General features: G+C 38.6%; 2 protein-coding genes across 4 annotated transcripts; both read right to left on the bottom strand.

Annotated features, from left to right (window-relative positions):
• Positions 1–8753, bottom strand: LOC106868989 (calcium load-activated calcium channel). Its single transcript, XM_014914473.3, has 7 exons — positions 8568–8753; positions 6437–6514; positions 5572–5631; positions 4526–4572; positions 3449–3516; positions 1184–1328; positions 1–165 (listed from the first exon to the last, which is right to left on the bottom strand). The coding sequence occupies exons 1-7, from the start codon at positions 8626–8628 to the stop codon at positions 73–75; spliced, it is 552 nt and encodes a 183-aa protein (XP_014769959.1). The 5' UTR covers positions 8629–8753; the 3' UTR covers positions 1–72.
• Positions 8754–12422: 3669 nt separating this feature from the next.
• Positions 12423–21307, bottom strand: LOC149130888 (uncharacterized). 3 transcript variants are annotated; one of them, XM_089343292.1, is made up of 4 exons: positions 20862–21264; positions 17001–17075; positions 15703–16003; positions 12423–15166 (listed from the first exon to the last, which is right to left on the bottom strand). In XM_089343292.1, the coding sequence occupies exons 1-3, from the start codon at positions 20911–20913 to the stop codon at positions 15705–15707; spliced, it is 426 nt and encodes a 141-aa protein (XP_089199418.1). In that variant the 5' UTR covers positions 20914–21264; the 3' UTR covers positions 12423–15166; positions 15703–15704. The 3 variants fall into 3 exon arrangements, with proteins under 3 accessions (XP_089199418.1, XP_089199417.1, XP_089199419.1); XM_089343291.1 differs by lacking the exon at positions 12423–15166 and having other exon boundaries at positions 15688–16003; XM_089343293.1 differs by lacking the exons at positions 12423–15166; positions 17001–17075 and having other exon boundaries at positions 15688–16003; positions 20862–21307.
• Between the last annotated feature and the right edge of the window lie 1872 nt (positions 21308–23179).

The raw sequence follows: 23179 nt of genomic DNA, 5'->3' as shown, positions 1-23179 counted from the left end.
CTCGTTAATGTGAGATTTTATTTAATTTATGATGAATTTATTTTAATATATATTTATATTTTTACAAGTTTATCATTTAACAAATTGAGGTGGGGGTGAGAAGAATCCGACTCCTTGTTTGTTAGCGACTCTCGAAGGGGCCAAACCAAGCAGCTTTTGGATGTTCTGTAATTAACAACAGTAATTAGAAATAACAAATATTAAAATGAAACAAAAAGTAACAACAAAAAGAAATAAATACATCATAGAAAGAATGACATAGAAAATGGTGGGGGTGAGGGGAAGGGGTAAATGCTCAGGGACGCCTTGCTGCATGAAAATGACCAGTGAAACGGGTACTAACATGACTGCAGGAGTGGCTGTGTGGTAAGAAGCTTGCTTCCCAACCACATGGTCCTGGGTTCAGTTCCACTGCGTGGCACCTTGGGCAAGTGCCAGCCTTGGGCCGACCAAAGCCTTGCGAGTGGATTTGGGAGACGGAAACAGAAAGAAGTCTGTTGTGTATATGTGTGTGTTGTGGAGGTGCAATGGCCTAATGGTTAGGGCAGCGGACTCGCGGTCATAGGATCGCGGTTTCGATTCCCAGACCGGGCGTTGTGAGTGTTTATTGAGCGAAAACACCTAAAGCGCCACAAGGTTCCGGCAGGGGATGGTGGTGAACCCTGCTGTACTCTTCCACCACAACTTTCTCTCACTCTTACTTCCTGTTTCTGTTATGCCTGTAATTCAAAGGGTTGGCCTTGTCACACTCTGTGTCATGCTGAATATCCCCGAGAACTACGTTAAGGGTACACGTGTCTGTGGAGTGCTCAGCCACTTGCACGTTAATTTCACGAGCAGGCTGTTCCGTTGATCGGATCAACTGGAACCCTCGACGTCGTAAGCGACGGAGTGCCAACAATTGATTTCTGTCTTGACATGACAATGGTAATTGTAAACAAGTGTCACTGTCATATAAGCAGTGTCATTCACTTCCAATGCTCTGCAAAAACATGTCTGGGTACAGGGAAATATAAACTGGGATGGGAAACAGGCAAGGGCTGACCACAGAAAGGGCATTTGGCTGTAGAAAATCTGACTCAAAACTGTCTGATTCATGCAAGCAGGGAAAAGTGGATAATAAATGATGATGATGATGATGATGATGACAAATGCGAGTGTGTGAAGACGAAGGAGTTCTTACCTGGCGTATAGACATTGTACATAGAATGTAGAGGAAGATGAACGAGCAATGAGTGTAATCGTCTCCGGCTAGATTACGATGTGAAAGACCTTGCATCAGTGAAATTGGAGTAAATGGTAACTTAGCAACCACTCGGCCATCAAAACTAGATTGTTTTCATTGGATAAGAATAAAATGAAAGGACAAGAAAAAAAAAAAAACAATAAAAATTAAGTCATGAACAAATGAACAGTCATAACATTATTATTAACCCTTTAAACATTCAGATTTCTGTCAAATGTAAAGCTTATTTATTCACATTGTTTCGGATTAATCATGCATTATCTTGGAGGTTTGAGATTTTGATGATATGTTTGTTTATTTTTATAATGACATTGTAGTTTAGGTGTGAGAGGATGGATCTGGCCAGTTTGATCATAAAACAGGTAGAATAAATGGGCCTGATATGGCTGATTTAACCCTTCAGTGTTCAGTTTATTCTGTTAGATATAATGCTTATTTACTTATTTGAATGCTCTTCCTAACGCCAACCACTTTACAGTGTGTACTGGGTGCTTTTAGCGTGCCACCGGCATGAGCGCTTTTTGTGGGGCACCAGCATGGGTGTTTTTTATGTGGTATTGACATAGGATTCTTGTAGGATCCTCTTCACCAGGGAATGCGATCTTAACACTTTAACTGTGGAGAATAGGTTTTCTTGAGTACAGCAAGGGGCCAATATATAATATATATATATATATATATATATATATAAAGGTGCACTCCGTCGGTTATGACGATGAGGGTCTCAGCTGATATGATCAATGGAACAGCTTGCTCATGAAGTTAACATGTTAGTGGCTGAGCACTCCACAGACATGTGTACCCTTAACGTAGTTCTCAGGGAGATTCAGCATAAATTAGAATGTGACAAGGCTGGCCCTTTGAAATACAGGTGCTACACATTTTTGCCAGCTGAGTAGACTGAAGCAATGTGAAATAAAGTGTCTTGCTCAAGGACACAACGCATCACTGGGAATCGAACTCACGACTTTACGATTGTGAGCCGAATGCCCTAACCACTAAGCCATGTGGCTTCAAAAAAGAAAAAAAAAATATATACGTGTGTATATATATATATATATATATATATATATATATATATGTGTGTGTGTGTGTTATGTCTGTTATCTCATCACCAATAATGTCATGATGATGTTGGGGTGTGCACAAGGGCATAGGAACAGTGCTGAGACCCCCTTCGGTCATGACTGACTATGGGATTGCATCAAGAAAGTTACCCTCCTAGACACAAGTCCAGGCAAGGTTGTTTATGGAAGACCAGCAGTCGCCCATTCATACCGGTCTCCCCTCTCCACACCACTCGTGTTATCCAAGGGAAAGGCAAAGAAGCCGATACAGCTTGGCACCAGTGACGTCACAACTCATTTCCACAGCTGAGTGAACTGGAGCAACGTGAAATAAAGTGTCTTGCTCAAGAACACAACAGACACCCTGATCAGGGATTTGAACTCACAACCTCACGATCGTTAGCTCGATGCTCTAACCACTGAGCCATGCGCCTTCATATAGGAATAGTATTACCCAAATAAATATTTGGATATGGTTATCTAGAATAACCATATGCAGAATTAATATGTTCATGCAGAACATAATCCGTACTACACCATACATTGTGTGTTGGCACTCCGTTGAGAATTCCAGTTGATCCGATCAACGGAACAGCCTGCTCGTGAAATTAACGTGCAAGTGGCTGAGCACTCCACAGACACGTGTACCCTTAACGTAGTTCTCGGGGGATATTCAGCGTGACACAGTGTGACAAGGCTGACCCTTTGAATTACAGGCACAACAGAAACAGGAAGTAAAGATTGAGAGAAAGGTGTGGTGAAAGAGTACAGCACGGTTCGCCACCATCCCCTGACGGAGCCTCGTGGAGCTTTAGGTGTTTTCGCTCAATAAACACTCACAACGCCCGGTCTGGGAATCGAAACTGCGATCCTATGACCGCGAGTCCGCTGCCCTAACCACTGGGCCATTGCGCCTCCACTACACCAAACGTAAGTACGATATTAAACTAACACAACAATCCAATATGAACGATCAATGCTGTCAACTGCTGACAGTTCACACAGTTGCTTCATTTTATTGATATGTGTCAGTCCACTTTTGGTCACATAGGGGTGGTCAGGATCCCTCCACAACAATATATATAGACAGACATATAGATAGAAGGAGCAAACAAGAGATATCCAAAATACTTACATGGAGTTGAACATACTCAAAAGTGCAGTGAAAGCAAAACCAATTGCAAACATGGATTTCATTTTAACCTGTAATAAATAAATAAACAAATACCATAAATCCTTGAGTATAGTCTGCCCTTGAGTATAATACGCAGGGGATTTTTAGGGGGCTGTACCTCTGAAAAACCTAAACCTTGTGTATAATACGCACCCCTTCTCTAACTTGAGTCAAGGAGGTCTATATAACGTCCTTAGTTTGTAAACGTATATACGGTAACGTCCTTTATTATTATTGTATATATAACATAATGCAAACGTGTAGCTTTTTTGTTCACTTTGTTTGCAGTGTGGTAAGTAGCTTGCTTATGAACCACATGGTTCTGGGTTCAGTCCCACTGTGTGGCACCTTGGGCAAGTGTCTTCTACCATAGCCTCGGGCCGACCAAAGCCTTGCGAGTGGATTTGGTAGACGGAAACTGAAAGAAGCCCGTCGTATATATGTATATGTATGTGCGTGTGTATGTTTGTGTGTCTGTGTTTGTCCCCCCAACATCACTTGACAACCGACGCTGGTCTGTTTAGGTCCCCGTAACTTAGCGGTTTGGCAAAAGGTACCGATAAAATAAGTACTAGGCTTACAAAGAATAAGTCCTAGGGTCGATTTGCTCGACTAAAGGCGGTGCTCCAGCATGGCCACAGTTAAATGACTGAAACATACATATACGATGGGCTTCTTCCAGTTTCCATCTACCAAATCCACTCACAAGGTTTTGGTCGGCTTGAGGCTATAGTAGAAGACACCTGCCCAAGGTGCGACGCAGTGGGACTGAACCCGGGACCATGTGGTTAGTAAGCAAGCTACTTACCACACAGCCACTCCTGCACCTACAAGCTGCTGATTATCCTAGTAAACGAGATCCAGGAATGCTTCCATCAATGGAAACAGTGCTGGATTAAGTATGTGGCTTCCCGAAGGGAAGGAAACTGAATGCCAAATAGGTATGTGTTGTAGTTTTGTTTTTATTGCACCAGTCCAAATACTTATTGGATCAGACCCCATATACATATGGATTTGTAAAGTAATCAATAAACTCACCAATGATAAATCTCGACTGTTGTTTTTCAATTTCTCTTCTTGGCGCTCTGAAAGGGAAACAAAAGAAACAGAGTATGAGGGAGGGAGAGTGTGAGCGGGAGATTGGACAAATATGTCTGTCGACTGCAGGATACAATTCTTTTATTGTTCTGTTTCTTCAACTCAAAATCGTTTGGAATCATCAGGACACATCTTACACCATGCACATCAATCTAGACAATAACCTTCCCAAGATGCCAAATGAATCTGAAGAGATTTTAGAAATTGTTTCCACTTATTCTTATAAACAACAACAACAACAATCCTTTCTATTATAGGCACAAGGGCTTGAAATTGTTGTGGAAGGGGCTAGTCAATTACATTGACCCCAGTACTTAACTGGTACATATTTTATCGACTCCAAAAGGATGAAAGGCAAAGTTGACCTCGGCGGAATTTGAACTCAGAACGTAGTAGCAGACGAAATACCGCTAAGGATTTCGCCTGGCGTGCTAACGAACCCTTTGTGCTATAGGCACAAGGCCTGAAATTTGGTGGAAGGGGACTAGTCAATTACATTGACCCCAGTGCGTAACTGGTACTTAATTTATCGACCCCAAAAGGATGACAGGCAAAGTCCACCTTGGTGGAATTGGAACTCAAAATGTGAAGATGGACGAAATAGCTCTAACCATTTTACTCATATTAATAATAATAATAATAATAATAATTAGGGTTTCAAATTTTAGCTTAAGTCTAGCAATTTTGGGGGTAAGAGTTATGTTGATTACATTGCTAACGTTTCTGCTACCTAGGGACCTTGCTAATGATAATGATTTTTAAGATATTCACAAAAGCGACAAATTTTGAAGAGAAGGATACAGTTACCTTAATTAGTATTCTGTTTTATTGAAAGAGGAATGATGAAAAGTTGAGGTAATTACCTGCTGGGATTGAACTCAGAATGTAAGGGCAAATAACTCAGTATTGCAAAACATTTTTTGTCAGTTGCCTTCCTCATTCTCACACACACACACAGAAAACGGTGTGACTTGTCCCAGACTTACCTAACTTTTTCTTCTGGTTTCGATCAGCTACGTCCATTCCGGCTTCTCTTTGCTTCTCCACTGAAAAAAAAACAAAACAAACAAATAATAATATAGGCGTAGGAGTGGCTGTGTGGTAAGTAGCTCGCTTACTAACCACATGGTTCCGGGTTCAGTTCCACTGCGAGGCACCTTGGGCAAGTGCCTTCTACTGAGTGGATTTGGTAGACGGAAACTGAAAGAAGCTCGTCGTATATATGTATATATATATATATATATATATATATATATGTATGTGTTTATATATGTTTGTGTGTCTGTGTTTGTCCCCCAACATCGCTTGACAACTGATGTTGGTGTGTTTACATTCCCGTAACTTAGTGGTTCGGCAAAAGAGACCGATAGAATAAGTACTAGGCTTCCAAAGAATAAGTCCTGGGGTTGATTTGCTTGACTAAAGGCGGTGCTCCAGCATGGCCGCAGTCAAATGACTGAAACAAGTAAAAGAGTATCAGGTAGTGGTACTGAATGTGATCGATGCCAGGGCCACTTGACTGGCTCCTGTGCCGGTGGCACATAAAAAGCACCATCTGAATGTAGTCAATGCCAGGTGTGCTTAACTGGCTCCCGTGCTGGTGGCACGTAAAAGCACAATCCAAACATGGCCAATGCCAGTACCCACTGACTGGCTCCTGTGCCAGTGGCATGTAAAAAGCACCTACTATACTCTCGGAGTGGTTGGCGTTAGGAAGTGCATCCAGCTGTAGAAACATTGCCTGGTGCAACCTCCTGGCTTCCCAGACCGCAGTCGAACCATCCAACCCATGCGAGCATGGAAAACGGATGTTAAACGATGATGATGATGATGATGATATCTCCTACTTACATTTTTTACTTTGTTTTTCTACTTCAGATTTCAATTTCTTGTATTTATCTGTTCTGTAAACCATGAGCCATGTTAAACCTGTAACAAACAGAAAAAAAAAACCCCCTTAATTACCATCATCATTAACGAGGGAGAAAGGCCTATATGCTGTTGCTTGATCGCTTAGGGATTACGACCAAATTTTACCTTAAATCACACACAAATGACTTTAAAAAAAAGATAAAGGTATCGATGTAGCTGTGTGGTATGCAGTTTGAGTCCTGGAGTCAATGGTATCAGCTAGCCCCTCCCCTCATAATTGCTAGTTTTGTGTCTAAATCAGAATCCTTTTAGACAAAACTATGTGCTCAGAGCATGGTTACATGGTTAAGAAACTTTGTTTGCAACCGTGTGGTTTCAAGTTCAGTCCCACTTCACAAGACTTTGGGCAAGTCTACTATAGCTGTGGGCTGACCGATGCCCTGTGAGTGAATTTGGTAGAAGGAAACTGTGTGGAAGTCCATCATGTATGTATGTATGTGTGTGTCTTTCTCTCTTCCAGCATCGTGTGACAACCGGTGTTGGTTTGTTTACATCCACATAACAAACGAGTTTAGCAAGAGACCAATAGCATAAGTACTGAGGTTGATTTGACAGTGCCCCAGTATGGCCATAGTCTAATGACTGAAACAATTAAAAGAACCTTCCCCCCAAATAGTACTTCATAAAACATAGTATCAGTCAAGTAATGGGGCCCATGATGCCGATAAAGTTCTCCCCTCAAAACTGCTGGCCTTGGGGTTAAATTAGAACCCATTCATACAAACTATGTACATAGAAGCATATGACCGCAGTTTCTTGTAGTCCGAGAAAGACGGTGCCGCAATTTCTTGCCGAACGACCTATAGAAATGATTTGTTTATAATAGGAGGTGTAGGAGTGGATGTGTGGTAAGTAGCTTGCTTACCAACCACATGGTTCTGGGTTCAGTCCCACTGCATGGCACCTTGGGCAAGTGTCTTTTACTGTAGCCTCGGGCCGACCAAAGCCTTGTGAACGGATTTGGTAGACGGAAACTGAAAAAACCCCGTCGTATATATATATATATATATATATATATATATATTTACGTATGTGTGTGTGTATATGTTTATGTGTCTGTGTTTGTTCCCCCAATATCACTTGACAACCGATGCTGGTCTCCGTCACTTAGCGGTTCGGCAAAAGACACCGATAGAATAAGTACTAGGCTTCCAAAGAATAAGTCCTGGGGTCGATTTGCTCGTCTAAAGGCGGTGCTGAAACAAGTGAAAGAGTAAGTAATCAAATGTTCGTGCTGTACATTAGCTCACGCCCTCCATCATATCGACATTACCTGCACAGGTGCACGGTGCACCACGCATCAGGTGTCAAAATGGTCGCAGAGCAACGCGAGATGCTGCACCCGGTCTTGGAATTTGAAACAACGATCGCGAAATAACAAAACGGTAAATTCAGCAACGTGTCACGCGTCACGTAAATTAAAAATTAAATTATATATACATCCATTTAGATGGACAAAAGGAAGAAATAATATACGAAAGGGTAGTCATTCCATCGTTCGGTGCTGTGCCTACTCTGAGTTAAAAAATTTTTTTTGTAAGTTCGATCCTCTTGCAAATAAGATAAATCAAATTGCTTGATGGATCGCATGTAGGGGCAAATGAGTCTTGACTGGTGACAGTAAATCAACAGCTTTTAAGGCGTGTAGATGTGTAGATATATATAGGCAATCTTTCGTTTTGTGTGTGTGTGTGTGTATATATATATACGTGTGTGTGTGTGTATATATATGTGTGTGTGTGTGTGTATATATATACATGTGTGTGTATGTATATATATATATGTATGTGTGCGCGCGTGTATATATATAATGTAGGTGTGTCTGAATATCTGTGTGTGTATGTATATATATATATATACATATATATATATATATATATACAGAAATATGCGTTGGTAGATAGATATGTAAATTCGTGTATATGTATTTATATAATTCATTTATAAAATATTATATATACATACATATATATATATACTCACACATATACATAGATATTAACCGATATATCTATGCGTATATATATATATAACCATCTACTCGACCTACCTTCACCAAGTAACGCCGTACAAATTGATATAAACACGATAAGAAGGCAATCCACTAACATCTTTAACTATATATAAGACTATATATTATATATATATACACGCGTGAATATTATTTTATTCGTCGCACGACTGTAGAAACTAGATAACTCTTGTTTTCCTACTGACGTCATAGAATTTTGAGTGCCACGTCAGAAATTGAGTGTATATTCTGTTATTCCAGTATTCTTATATTCTTGTCATTTTGTAAATGATTTCTGGTTCGTTTTATAATAGTTTCTTCACACACAAGCACACACACACACACACACACACAATTAGGTTATCTTCTCACGTTTTACGAGAAATATCGTTATTTTTGACTACTTCCCTAAAAAAAAAAAAAAATGGTTAACCCGCAATAAAAAAAATGAAAAAAATCAATAAACATGAAAACCGAAAAAATTAAACATCAAAAAATTAAACAGGCGTTGGAGTGGCTGTGTGGTAAGTAGCTTGCTTACCAACCACATGGTTCCGGGTTCAGTCCCACTGCGTTGCACCTTGGGCAAGTGTCTTCTACTATAGCCTCAGGCCGACCAAAGTCTTGTGAATGGATTTGGTAGGCAGAAACTGAAAGAAGCCCGTCGTATATATGTATATATCTATGTGTGTGTGTGTATATGTTTGTGTGTCTGTGTTTGTCCCCCCAACATCGCTTGACAACCGATGCTGGTGTGTTTACGTCCCCGTAACTTAGCGGTTCAGCAAAAGAGATCGATAGAATAAGTACTAGGCTTCCAAAGAATAAGTCCTGGTGTCGATTTGCTCGACTAAAGGCGGTGCTCCAGCATGGCCGCAGTCAAAAGACTGAAACAAGTAAAAGAGTAAAAAGAGAGTATATATATATATATATATATATATATTTATAAAGAGAGAGAGAGAGAGAGAGAGCGAAAGAGAGTGGGAGAAGGGCGTTAACATAAGAGGTGCAAAATGAGTGCTCATACTAGGCTTGGTGGTAGGCAGTGAGTAAAGGAATGTTGCACACACACACACACATACACACACGTACACGCACACTGAAACAGGATGAGTAATAGAAACAGAGGCGAAGAAAGTGAGGGAGTACGCACTAAATTCCATCTGGAGAGATTTGGCTTCTCAAAACCAGAAAGGAGAAAGATAATTTGAAGACATATCCAATCCATCATCGGAACTGTAAAAAATTGTAAAGCTTTCCAGAAGTTTATCATTTAAATATATATGAGCACGTCTAGATATGTAACTATATGCATGAGAATATATACATAAAACATACAAATCTGCACATACATAATACATACATACATACATACATACATACATGATGGCTTCCCCCTCGTTATCGAGTATGGCCATTGCCTGAGGGTTAACTGTTAATGGTGCTGTGATCGAATGTGACTTTTTAACCCAGCTAAAGATCTACAATGTCTTGTACAGAAATGGCAGCTAAAATCTTTACTGGCAATAGCCGGCTGTAGTTGTAATTGGGCTTCATGTACCTTTGGAAGAATATTGTTGACAGTGACTTCGAAGTTTCGGTGAGCTAAGCCGTCGTCGGACTGTGGTGCATAAGAGTTAGTCTTGCCTTTGTATAATCTCTGTAGAGTTAAAATCATCTTTAAGCATGTGGGTTTATATCCAGTAATACCAAAAGCAATAAACATGCTGTCTCACTTTGTGCCTACCTAGTAAAAGAGAAACACCTACAGGCTTGTTTACGAAGTTCTCCCATGGCTCAGTGGTTAGAATGTCGGGCTCACAATCATGAGGTAGTGGGTTAGATCTCAGGACCGGGCTGTGTGTTGTGTTCTTGAGCAAGACACTTTATTTCACATTGTTCCAGTTCACTCAGGTGTAGAAATGAGTTGCGACGTCACAAGTGCCAAGCTGTATCGGTCTTTTCTTTTCCCTTGGGTAACACCGGTGGTGTGGAGAGGGGAGAGCGGTATGCATGGACAACTGCTGGACAAACAACCTTGCCCAGATTTGTGCCTCGAAGGGAAACTTTCTAGGCGCAATCCCATGGTTATTCATGACCGAAATGGGTCTATATATATATATATATATATATATATATATATATATATATATATATATATGCGTAAGTCGTCTAAAAGTCCTTAAGTCATGAAATAGAGAGCAGTCGCCTCATTCATTCCATATTGGCTACCTCTGATGAGCGTAGGGTTATATAATCGGATTGTTATCTGACACTCCGTTGTACCCCTTAGAACAGCTATGGTAGATTAGTAAAGTTTCTGGAATACTCGGGGAAGTCAACCATGTTAAATGTGTAACAGATTTACGCAATCCAAATCCCTTGTCATTGGAGAGACCGTGGTAAAATAGTACAGAGAGGAAGATCCTTAATTAGGGATATTAACTGTCATCAGTTAGGATGAGAGGCAACTGTATTAGGTAATCTCATGATTAAAGAATTAAAGAAGTCAGAGTTAATGAAATCTTATGAAGTCCGTTGACAATCCCGTAGATAGATAGATAGACAGATAGATAGATAGATAAACAGACAGACAGATAGATAGATAGATAGATAGACAGATAGATAGATAGACAGATAGATAGATAGATAGATAGATAGATAGATAGATAGATAGATAGATAGATAGATAGACAGATAGATAGATAGACAGATAGATAGATAGATAGATAGATAGATAGATAGATAGATAGATAGATAGATAGATAGATAGATAAATAAATAAATAGAGAAAGAAAAAATGTGTGAAAGAATGTGAAAGCTAGGATGTGAGTGTGTGAACTTCCATAATATAAAATCAACACGGAGAGAAATTTGTATTTAATTTTATTTTTGCTTTTTAAACACGTTTTAGTTAATCCTACTTTGAGGTAATAAATATATTTCTTTCGAAAATTATTGAGCTTATTTCATTATAAGCAGTAAGAACTTCGATAAAAATTAAATTAGAATCACTATGTGTGTGCCATGTTTCCTGATATTACTCTTGGTTGTAAAAAGTATACTCCCAATGTTACCCACCGCTCTAGTTGAATTATTATTTTACATAGTGCGAACATTAACCGATCTTTCCTATCCTTTCTTTCGACCACGAGGTCGTGGTGGCATTCGTTGCTGACGTCGCAACCAGATTTCGCGACTTCTCTTGGTCTTCTGCTACTTTCTGTGAGTCCTATCCGCTCTCGAAACTATCCACTCGCGTAGCCAGGTTTATAGGATATACTAGCGGGATCCGTGAATATTTCACGGAACTAATGGTAAACCTATTGGATTATTTCTGAAAACTTTATCCAAAAAAACCTGAAAGCGTAGCCTTGTATGGAAAAATATCGCTCGTCTGCTTCTCAGTGAAAAGCGAAAGAAATACGATGATTGTTAAATGCACTTTATATACTTTATGCACAATTTTATAGATTTTAATAGACAGCACTCATAAAATAAGTATTTATTCTTATTTTTCCATTTTCCCCATGAACAAAACAAAAATATTCCGTACATATGATACAACCTTCAGTTAAATTGTATATATCTGCCACGTAAATAAGCGTGAATATTTCACGGAATTGCAATTATACGCATGCGTTAAGTGATAGGTGATATGAAAATCTCTCCCCATCTCTCTCCTTCCTCTCTCTCTCTCTCTCGCTGCTCTCTCCCCCTCTCCTCTCTCTCTCTGCCTTTCTTTACTCTCACCATCAGAACATCACTTCTCTGCTAAAATTATTACGTTCCCTCTACCTCACATCATGGACACTTCTCTCTTCCTCTTTTTCTTTCCCGCTCTTTTTCTCTAATCACGTGCTACCGACGGGCTACGTAACGCAATGACAAGCAAAATTATTACAAGATAGATCCTATGTACGGATTTCAAATTTTGGCACAAGGCCAGCGATTTCAGGAGAGGAGTTAAGTCGGTTATTTCGACCCCAGTACTCGACTGCTACTTATTTTAATCGAATCCGAAAAGATAAAAAGCAAAGTCGACCTCAGCAGAATTTGAACTCAGAACGTAAAGACTGACGAAATGTCGCTAAGCATTTTGCCCGGCGTGCTAACGATTCTGCCAGCTCGCCGCCTTATGGACCTTATGTATTAAACCAAAAGTTCTGCTGTTGTTGTTGGCGTCTCTACCTTTCCTGTTACTTGGGTTTTGGTGTAACTCAGTCAATTGATGACTTCTTGAGCCTGTATAAATTTGTGCTGTTTTATCTTTATTTTGGCACTTTCTATTGATACCCTTTTTTATTGAAAAAAAAAAAAATTTTTTAAACAGGATATATCTGGCCCAAATAATTTAATCGTTTTATATTCAAATCAACCTGATCCAGCTTCTATCACCTACTTTAAGATGTCATTCTAAAGATATACTAACTGTCCATAAATTACCATTACAATTTGGAAAAAAAAAAATAAGGGAAAAAAGTGAAAAATAAGGATAACTTAGCAGAGGTTATTGGAAAACAAAAGCAAAGCAATAAAGTTTTATTAGAAGCATCAATCAGAACACTTCCTCAAATGCTCCATTGGTTGTACGCAACAAATTTAGACTAGGGTTTCCCAACCGGGGTCCATGGAAGGTTTAAGGGGTTCCACGAGTAAAAAATTGTAATTTGTGGGTCCATATATAAATTTTGTTTACTAGGAGAGGTACCAGTATTTATTGAAATGTTCAAGAATTGTATTTGGAATTTGTTATGAATATAACGAAATTGTTTCATTGTTAGTTTTTACTAACCTACAAATATTTTATTTCAAAAATTTATATGTGCGTAGGAGTGGCTGTGTGGTAAGTAGCTTGCTTACCAACCACATGGTTCCAGGTTCATTCCCACTGCGTGGCAACTTGGGCAAGTGTCTTCTACTATAGCCTCGGGCCGACCAAAGCCTTGTGAGTGGATTTGGTAGACGGAAACTGAAAGAAGCCCGTCGTATATATGTATGTATATATGTATATTCGCAGATCAAGATGGGAAGGATAACTTCCCTTTGCAAATATAGACAGGACACAGATGTGTGTCGATAGCCAGCAGGAGGAGATGTTCTCCTGGGGCTAAAAGCAACAGTAACATCCACCCTTAGGGGTCAGCCACATTTAAGTGGCAAATATACTTCACTTTATATATATGTATGTATGTATGTGTGTGTATATGTTTGTGTGTCTGTGTTTGTCCCTCCCAACATCGCTTGACAACCGATGCTGGTGTTTATGTCCCCGTAACTTAGCGGTTCGGCAAAAAGATACCGATAGAATAATTACTAGGCTTACAAAGAATAAGTCCTGGGGTCGATTTGCTCGACTAAAGGTGGTGCTCCAGCATGGCCGCAGTCAAATGACTGAAACGAGTAAAAAAGTAAAAGATTTGAGGTACCAGTATTTATTGAAATGTTCAAGATTTGCATTTGGAATTTATGTTATGAATAGAACGAAACTGTTTCATTGTTAGTTTTTACTAACCTACAAATATTTTATTTCAAAAATTTATATGTGCATATATGGGGTCCACAGATGATAAGATAGCTCTCAGAGCGTCCACAAGTAAAATAAGGTTAGACGATAGATTGTGGAAGTTGTAAAGATAACTTATGAAAAATCTGTAGTCGCGTCATTGAAATTGTAAAGCTACGAAATAATCCATAATTAATTCCAAAACGATGTGAATAAATGAGAATTACATTTGACAGAATAATCTGAATGCTAAATGGTTAAATCTACCCATTGTGGTTCGATAAATAGTTGCCTTTATCAGGTTCAGTGATAGAGGGTAGTTATATTTTTGACTACCGTAAATCTTCGAGTATAATCCGCACTTTTTTTTCCCCAAATTTAAAGGTCAAAATTTCTAGTGCGTACTATATACGAGGTTAAAAATGAAAAATATTTTGCAAGCAAAATTTTCTAAGTGATAAATGTAAAGGCAATTTACTTAATATTTATTTTTCACTGACGTTATTACTGTTATTTCTTTATTTTCTGCAAACAAAGTGCACAAATAAGCTACACGTTTGCATTATGTTATATATACAATAATAATAAAAAACGTTACCGTATATATGTTTACAAACCAAAGATGTTATATAGACCTCCTTGACTCAAGTTAGAGAAGGGGTGCTTATTATACACAAAGTTTAGGTTTTTCAGAGGTACAGCACCCTAAAAATCCCCTGCGAATTATACTCAAGGGCGGACTATACTCGAAGATTTACGGTAGTACAATTTGAACACCTTATCATGTTATTAAATCTTATACAACTTTTGGTTCAAATATCTGCTGTTAGTTTTCATTTTAAAAATCTATTTTAGATTTTTTGTCGGGGTCGCAAGTACAGCTATGTCTTTTACTATTGTTCCGGGAATATAATAAAAGACCATTTCCCCAATGTACAATTGCTTTGTAAATATATTTGGTATATGGCGAAATGCTTAGCGGTATTTCGTCTGTCTTTATGTTCTGAGTTCAAATTCCGCCGAGGTCGACTTTGCCTCTCAACCTTTCGGGGTCGATAAATTAAAGTACCAGTTGCCTACTGGAGTCGATCTAATCGACTGGCTCCCTCCTCCAAAATTTCGGGCCTTGTGCCTAGGAGTAGAAAAGAATATATTTGGTAAATGGAAACCATTTGGAAGTCCATCGTGTGTGTGTGTGTGTGTGTGTGTGTGTGTGTGTGTTCTTTCATTCTTTTACTTGTTTCAGTCATTAGGCTGCAGCCATGCTGAAGCACCCCCTTAAAGGGTATCTTAGTCGAAGAAATCGACCCCAGGACTTATTCTTTGTGAGCCTAGTACTTATTCTAACGTCTCTTTTGCCGAACTGCTAAGTTACGGGGACGTAAACACACCAGCATCGGTTGTCAAGCGATGGCGGAGGATCAAACGCACACACACACACACACACACACACACACACGCACGCACACACACACACACACACACACACATACACACACACACACATATATACATACTTGACATGATGGGCTTCTTTCACGAGGCTTTGGTCGGCGCGGGGGCTATAGCAGAAGACATTTGCCCCAGGGTAAGAAATAGAAGAGGTACCAATGAAAAGCGCCGAAATAAAAATAAAACAACACAAATCAAACCAAAAAAAAAAAGTACTTTTACACCAAATAAAAAATAGCCGGTTTTTCTGGATATTTCATGTAGCCAAGGTCTGTCTGGTTTTCTCCTGTCTGGTTGATTTCTGTCTGGTTGAGTTCTGCCTGGTTGAATTCTGCCTCGTAGTGTTCTGTCCGGTCTATTGTGTTCTGTATGGTTGTTTTCTGCTGTCCCTTTTCTTCACTCTGTACACAGACACATCCCAAGCAAAACGATATAATAAACAGGATTAGTGCAAGCGTAAAGATGAGCGCCGTATTTTCTTTCAAAATGATCTGTAATGCTACATCTCTCGAGTCCTCTGCAAAAAAAATACAAAGTTGTTTATATATACACATACATACATACATACATATATATATATATATATATATATATATATATATATATATATATATATATATATATATATATATACATATCAAAATAAGCAACAAGGATATCCAAAGTTAATGCAGTACGATCGTTTCATGCGACTCCATTTATTTAAGCAATGTGAACATTACATCAAATATAAAATGTAGAGCAATCTTTAGCTGCACAAAGATACAGAAATTTACTGAAATTACATTTCAACAGAAGGACATATTTTTTATAACTACATTTAAACTCTCTAAATAGAAAGGAAGAATACAAAAAGCCATTTTGACTTAGCCAGACCATACAGGCTAGTGAATAATTCTAAGCAGATTTTTAAGTGTCACTGATTTTATTTGTTTTTTTTTTTGTTTCTGATTTATGGATCATCTTATCAGACCTAGGGATTCAAAGCTTAAGAGGACACTAGCATTTCTTTACAGGGAAAGTGAAAGGGGTAAACAGTATAGACAGTAAACATGGATAATATAGTTATAAAATTTCTTTGGGTTTAGCGAAAAACTACTATAGGTGAGGGGGGGGATTCTCTTCTAGCAGACCTCTGCTAGTAGAGAAACCCCCCACCTATAGGGGAGGAGGGTTAGAAGAAGAGGAGAGTTGAGTCTATGTGGCGCAAAGGAGCGAAGAGAGAAGATTAATCCCTGTTCACGACACAAACGGGAGTCTGGATGGCCCCTGTGCAAGGACAATCCGAACACAGACAGGTGTTGCAAAGAGTGACCGGTAGAGCGGAAATGGTGCGAGACCGGGGTGTCATTGCCGAGTCGGATGTCTCGGTGGTGTTCCGCGAACCGGTCAGCCAAGCGGCGTGTCCTGTTTGCCCGATGTGCCAGTGTGTGAGTATGTGCGCCTGTGCGTGCGTGCGTGTGCGTGTGTGTGTGTGTGTGTGTGTGTGTGCATGTTTGCGTCTATAAACATACCTTCAAATTCATATTGTGTTAATTTCGATGCTCGAATTTTCTGTCTATATAAACTTAAGAACTCGCATATTTCATCTACGAAAAAAAAAAAAGAAAAAAAGAAAGGATCTTTTTTAAAACGGGGGCCACATTTTTCATTAATGTTTTACGTAGTGTTTTTGGTACGGAAAGACTTTCAAACTTCGTATACTTATCTATTTTGTGTTATAGAACAGAAAAATATTTTTGTATTCGAATTTATTTCATGTAAAAAATTGTCTTATTTCGATAATTTCAACCAATCACTGACGTCCATTCAGTCGATATACATTAAGTGCCGACTACATAAACAAACGATTCTTCGTTTTATTTGCTTTTTTCATTTTAAATTTGCTTTAACCCTAACCCTAACCCTAACCGTAGGGTTAGGGTTAGAGTTAGGGTTAGGGTTAGGGTTAATTGTTTCAGAATCGTTTGTTTATGTAGTCGGCACTTAATGTATATCGGCTGAATGGACGTCAGTGATTGGTTGAAATTACAGAAATACGACAACTTTAACATGGAATAACTTAGGGATTTCTTTTTTTTAAAGAAGACTAAGAGAAAAAGATGTTTTATAAGACACATTCTACCAGTGTTCCAAGTTTCAAAGTGTTTCGTTAATGAAAAATGTGGCCCCCGTTTTAAAAAAGATCCAAAAGAAATTCTTAACATTACACCCCAGAAAACCGCCCCGCCCTCCCCACTCTTTTTGTCACACAGACGCTCGGACACACAACTACGCATACATTCACATACGTAACTAATAATATATGTAACTTCTACGAAATGCTTTGAGTGCTTCATTCTCCCTTTGTCTACTCACTCGTCTATGTATGTACGTATGCTATCAATCAGTTTCATTTCTGTATTTCTTGCCAATAGAGAAAGAGCCGGACTCTAACATAGATTCAAGGCTCCTTCATTGGAACTTTTATCAACATCATCTAGGTATTTGTGCATATGTGTGTGTGTATGTGTGTGCAGATTTGTATGTTTGTTTTATGGATACGTTTTTATGTATATATTTTCATGTCTAGGCGTATGCATATGTATTTATGCGCAGATTTGTATGTTTGTTTTATGGATGTGTTTTTATGTATATATTGTCATGTCTATATGCATGCATATGTATTTATGTGCTAAATTTTTGGAAAGTTTTACATATCTTTACAGTTCCATTGGTGGTTTGACTCTGTAGTCTTCTAATCAGCCTTTTTCTTTCAGGTTTTGAGAACCCTAATTTTTCCAGGTTTTTGTTGAGGCAGTTTGTTACATATCCCAATGCCCCAACAATCACGGGTATGAATCTGAACTTGTAGTCTGGGTGGAGTATCTGCAAATTTCTCAGTAGCTCGGCGTAGTTGTTCTCTTTTTCTCTAATCTTTAGCGTGATGTTGACATCCGCAGGACAGCTGATTTCTACTACTGTACACAGTTTCTCTTCTCTGTCCCAGATTACTATATCCGGTCTATTATATCTATGTATGTATGTATGTATGTGTAAATCAAAGAGTACAGTATTATATAACCATTATAACAATCAATTTTGCGCTAAGGGTTCAACTGATCGATTGTGCAACTTTGCACTCTTTAGAAAAGGCAGTTATGGAATGAAACAGCGATTGCTCTATTGTTAAAGGTGAAGAAACACATCCGGTTTGTGGTTGCTGTGAAAAAGACGATGGAACGAACCAACCAAGGGTTAATCTAAGAGTCGCCAGCTCCTCATCAGTTATCGGGCCAGCGGATCAAACACAATTTCGCGCCTAACCGATAATATCCTCTGGTTGGCAGAGTTACCGAGGGATAAGCTCACTAGACACGGCCATCCCGGCCCATCGGCCTGTCCAAGATGCGAGCAGGACAGAGAAGCCGTCCTGCACGCTATTGTTCAGTGTCCGGAAGTGTCCGAAGTGTGGGCTAATGCAGAACACCTGTTGTCAGATGCAAGAAGAGTACAGCTATCGTCTGTGTCAATTCTAAAAATTGACCCACCGGATTTCTTTACGAAAGAAGGTAAGATTTGTTTTCTCGTGGTCGTACCAATCGTGAATGAGGTGGTATGGAAGTCGAGAATGAAAGGATTGGTGACGGACAGCTTCATCTCTGGCCTCGGTTTGACCTATATATACGTATACACACACACACACACACACACACACACACACACACATATATATATATATATATATATATATATATATATATATATATATATATATATATACATACAGGCGTAGGAGTGGCTGTGTGGTAAGTAGCTTGCTTACGAACCACATGGTTCCGGGTTCAGTCCCACTGCGTGGCACCTTGGGCAAGTGTCTTCTACTATAGCTTCGGGCCGACCAAAGCCTTGTGAGTGGATTCGGTAGACGGAAACTGAAAGAAGCCCGTCGTATATGTGTATATATGTATATATGTATGTGTTTGTATATGTTTGTGTGTCTGTGTTTGTCCCCCCCCCCACCCAACATCGATTGACAACCGATGGTGGTGTGTTTACGTCCCAGTAACTTAGCCGTTCGGCAAAAGAGACCGATAGAATAAGTACTAGACTTCCAAAGAATAAGCCCTGGGGTCGATTTGCTCGACTAAAGGCGGTGCTCCAGCATGGCCACAGTCAAATGACTGAAACAAGTAAAAGAGTATATGTATCGTTCGTTGGCACTCCGTCGCTTACGACGACGTGGGTTCTAGTTGATCCGATCAACGGAACAGCCTGCTCGTGAAATTAACGCGCAAGACACGTGTTCCCTTAACGTAGTAGTTCTCGGTGGGATTCAGCGTGACACAGAGTGTGACAAAGTTGGCCCTTTGAAATACAGGCACAACAGAAACAGGAAGAAAGAGTAAGAGAAAGTTGTGGTCCGTAACTGACGGAGTGCCAAGAAGAAGATGTATCTATGCGTGTGTACATGCAAATGAGGGATCTTTTTGGTTTGACGGGCAACACTTGTTTTCTTAACGAAACACTTTCAAACTTGGGATACTGGTAGAATGTGTCATATAAAACATCTTTTCTTCTTAGCCTTCTTAACAAAAATTAGTTCTTAATAAGTTATTTCATGTTAAAGTTGTCGTATTTCTGTAATTTCAACCAATCACTGACGTCTATTCAGCTGAATACAGTTAGTGCTCTTTTTATAAACATTAATTTTTACCGGTGTCAAGAGTGTTATTCCCTGTTCAATTATATCATTATTCCCTAGTAAGGGTTTAGGGTTTTAGAGTTAGGGTTCGGGTTTTAGAGTTAGGGTTAGGGTTTTAGGGTTAGGGTTGGGGTTAGGGTTATGAGTGAGGTTATGGCAAAAATAATCATAACCCTAACCATAATCCTAAAACTAACCCTAACTCTAAAACCCGAACCCTAACCCTAAAACCCTAAAGCTAAAACCAGTACAAACGCACGAACGATGTCATAAATAAGAGTAACACGGGTAGTTGTTGTTGACAAACAACGGCACTAATTTTATTCAAGGGAAAAGATCCCATGACACCGTTGTTTACGTTCCACGCCATTAATTGTTTTCACCTCAATAGACGTCAGTGATTGGTTGAAATTACCGAAATACGACAACTTTTTACATGAAATAATTTCGAATACAAAATTTTTTATCTGTTCTATAACACAAAATATACAAGTATACGAAGTTTGAAAGTGTTTCGGTACCAAAAACACTACATAAAACATAAATGAAAAATGTTGCCCGTCAAACCAAAAGGATCCCAAATGAGTGCATGTGTACGTATGTCTGTATGTTGGGTATGTGTACGCGTATGTGTGTGTGTGTGTGTGTGTGTGTGTGTGTGTGTAAGTGGGGTGGGGACCCAAATACATACCAATGATTATAAGTTTCGTAAACAAGTATGAAAATACAGTTGCGACGTCCATGACTTCTATTTCAGAGAATCCTTTTCTCTATTTCCAATTTTTTCTCTCTCTCTCTTTTGTTGTTGTTGTTGTTGTTGTTGTTGTTGTTGTTGTTGTTGTTGTTGTTGTTATTATTATTACTATTATTATTATTGTTATTATTATTATTATTGTTATTATTATTATTATTATTATTATTATTATTATTATTATTATTATTATTATTATTATTATTATTGGTGTTACAATTCTGTCTGACAACTGTTGGTCTTGTTCTTCAAAAGTCTACTCGAGGTATAGACTGCTTTGAGTCACACCATATCGAAAGTTTTGGCAAAAATAAAGAATTTCACACACACACACACACACACACACACACACACACACACACACACACACACACACACACACACGCACACGCACACATACATACACATACACAATCGCATATATGTATGTGTTCGTATGTATCTATGTATGTATGTATGTATGTGTGTATGTATATAATATATCTATCTATATATATATGTATTTGTATATATATGTGTGTGCGTGTTTGTGTGTGTGTGTCTGCGTGTATCAATGTGTGTCTGTACGCATGCATATACTCATACATACACACACACACGCACGCATATATGTATGTATGTGTGTATGTATGCATACACGTGGCTCTGTATGCTTCTGTGTGTGCGTTCTCTTTCCATGACGTCATTTGTTGTTGTGACAAAAATGACAGAGAAATTTAATCAATCTCTTCTCTGGTCAAAGGGGATGAGAATACTCGCATCTATTTTAAAACGGGGGCCACATTTTTCATTAATGTTTTACGTAGTGTTTTTGGTACGGAAAGACTTTCAAACTTCGTATACTTATCTATTTTGTGTTATAGAACAGAAAAATATTTTTGTATTCGAATTTATTTCATGTAAAAAATTGTCTTATTTCGATAATTTCAACCAATCACTGACAAGTATTCAGTTGTTTACATTTACTCCTTTGGCTGATTAAGCGATGTAAAGCGTATTTAATCTCCATACCTTCGTTTTATTTGCTTTTTTCATTTTAAATTTACTTTAACCCTAACCCTAACCCTAACCCTAACCCTACGGTTAGGGTTAGGGTTAGGGTTAGGGTTAATTGTTTCAGAATCGTTTGTTTATGTAGTCGGCACTTAATGTATATCGGCTGAATGGACGTCAGTGATTGGTTGAAATTACAGAAATACGACAACTTTAACATGGAATAACTTATGGATTTCTTTTTTCTTTAAGAAGACTAAGAGAAAAAGATGTTTTATATGACACATTCTACCAGTGTTCCAAGTTTCAAAGTGTTTCGTTAATGAAAAATGTGGCCCCCGTTTTAAAAATGATCCGAATACTCCATTGAAATTAAGTAATCTAAATATATAAAAAAATTGTCAAATGGGACAAGGGAGAGAACTCTTGTAATCAATTCTCTCCCTTGTCCCATTTCACAATTTTTATATTCTTAGTTTACGAATATGTGTATGCGTGTATGAACTCTATTCGTCCGTTTGTCCCTCTGTCTATCTATGTATCTACCTATCTATGCACACGCACACACACACACACACACACACACACACACACACACACACACACACACACACACAAACACACACACATGTATTTGTTATGGATCTTCTAGAAGTGGGAAGCTGTATACCTTAATTTGCCATTTATAAATAAGACCAAGAAGAAATCTTGAGAAATTGAGTTTATTTTAATGAGGTGCCTCTTGGAATCATCCGAGGAGATACATCTACACCGACGAATACACCTAAACCAGACGTCCAGTATCCCAGCCTGAGGGATCGATGTTTGTTCGTATGAAACAATTTCAGTGACCAATAAACATTCTCGGATCTCCCATCTTCCGTGTCTTTCATTAATCAGAATCTCGCCACCATCGCAGGTGCTACGTTCCCAAAACGGTAAAAATCCGCGAAGTAGCGAAGTAGAAACAATACTGTACTGTATATTCTTTTAATTATTTTTATAATTTGTATATATTTAGTTTATTATAAATGCAAAACAACACCGCGGAGGAATCGACGTAAGCTTAAATAATAAACCGCGATATTATCTATCTATCTATCTATCTATCTATCTATCTATCTATCTATCTATCTATTCTCTCTCTCTCTCTCTCTCTCTCTCTCTCTCTCTCTCTCTCTCTCTCTCTCTGTATATACATGTATATATATATATATATATATATATATATATATATATATATATATATATATATATATATATAT

The sequence above is a fragment of the Octopus bimaculoides genome, chromosome 27 (assembly GCF_046866305.1).
Source record: "Octopus bimaculoides isolate indiv1 chromosome 27, ASM4686630v1, whole genome shotgun sequence".
Taxonomy (NCBI): Eukaryota; Metazoa; Mollusca; class Cephalopoda; order Octopoda; family Octopodidae; genus Octopus; species Octopus bimaculoides.
Note: the sequence above shows the minus strand (reverse complement) of the source record. Positions and strands in the feature narration are given on the sequence as shown.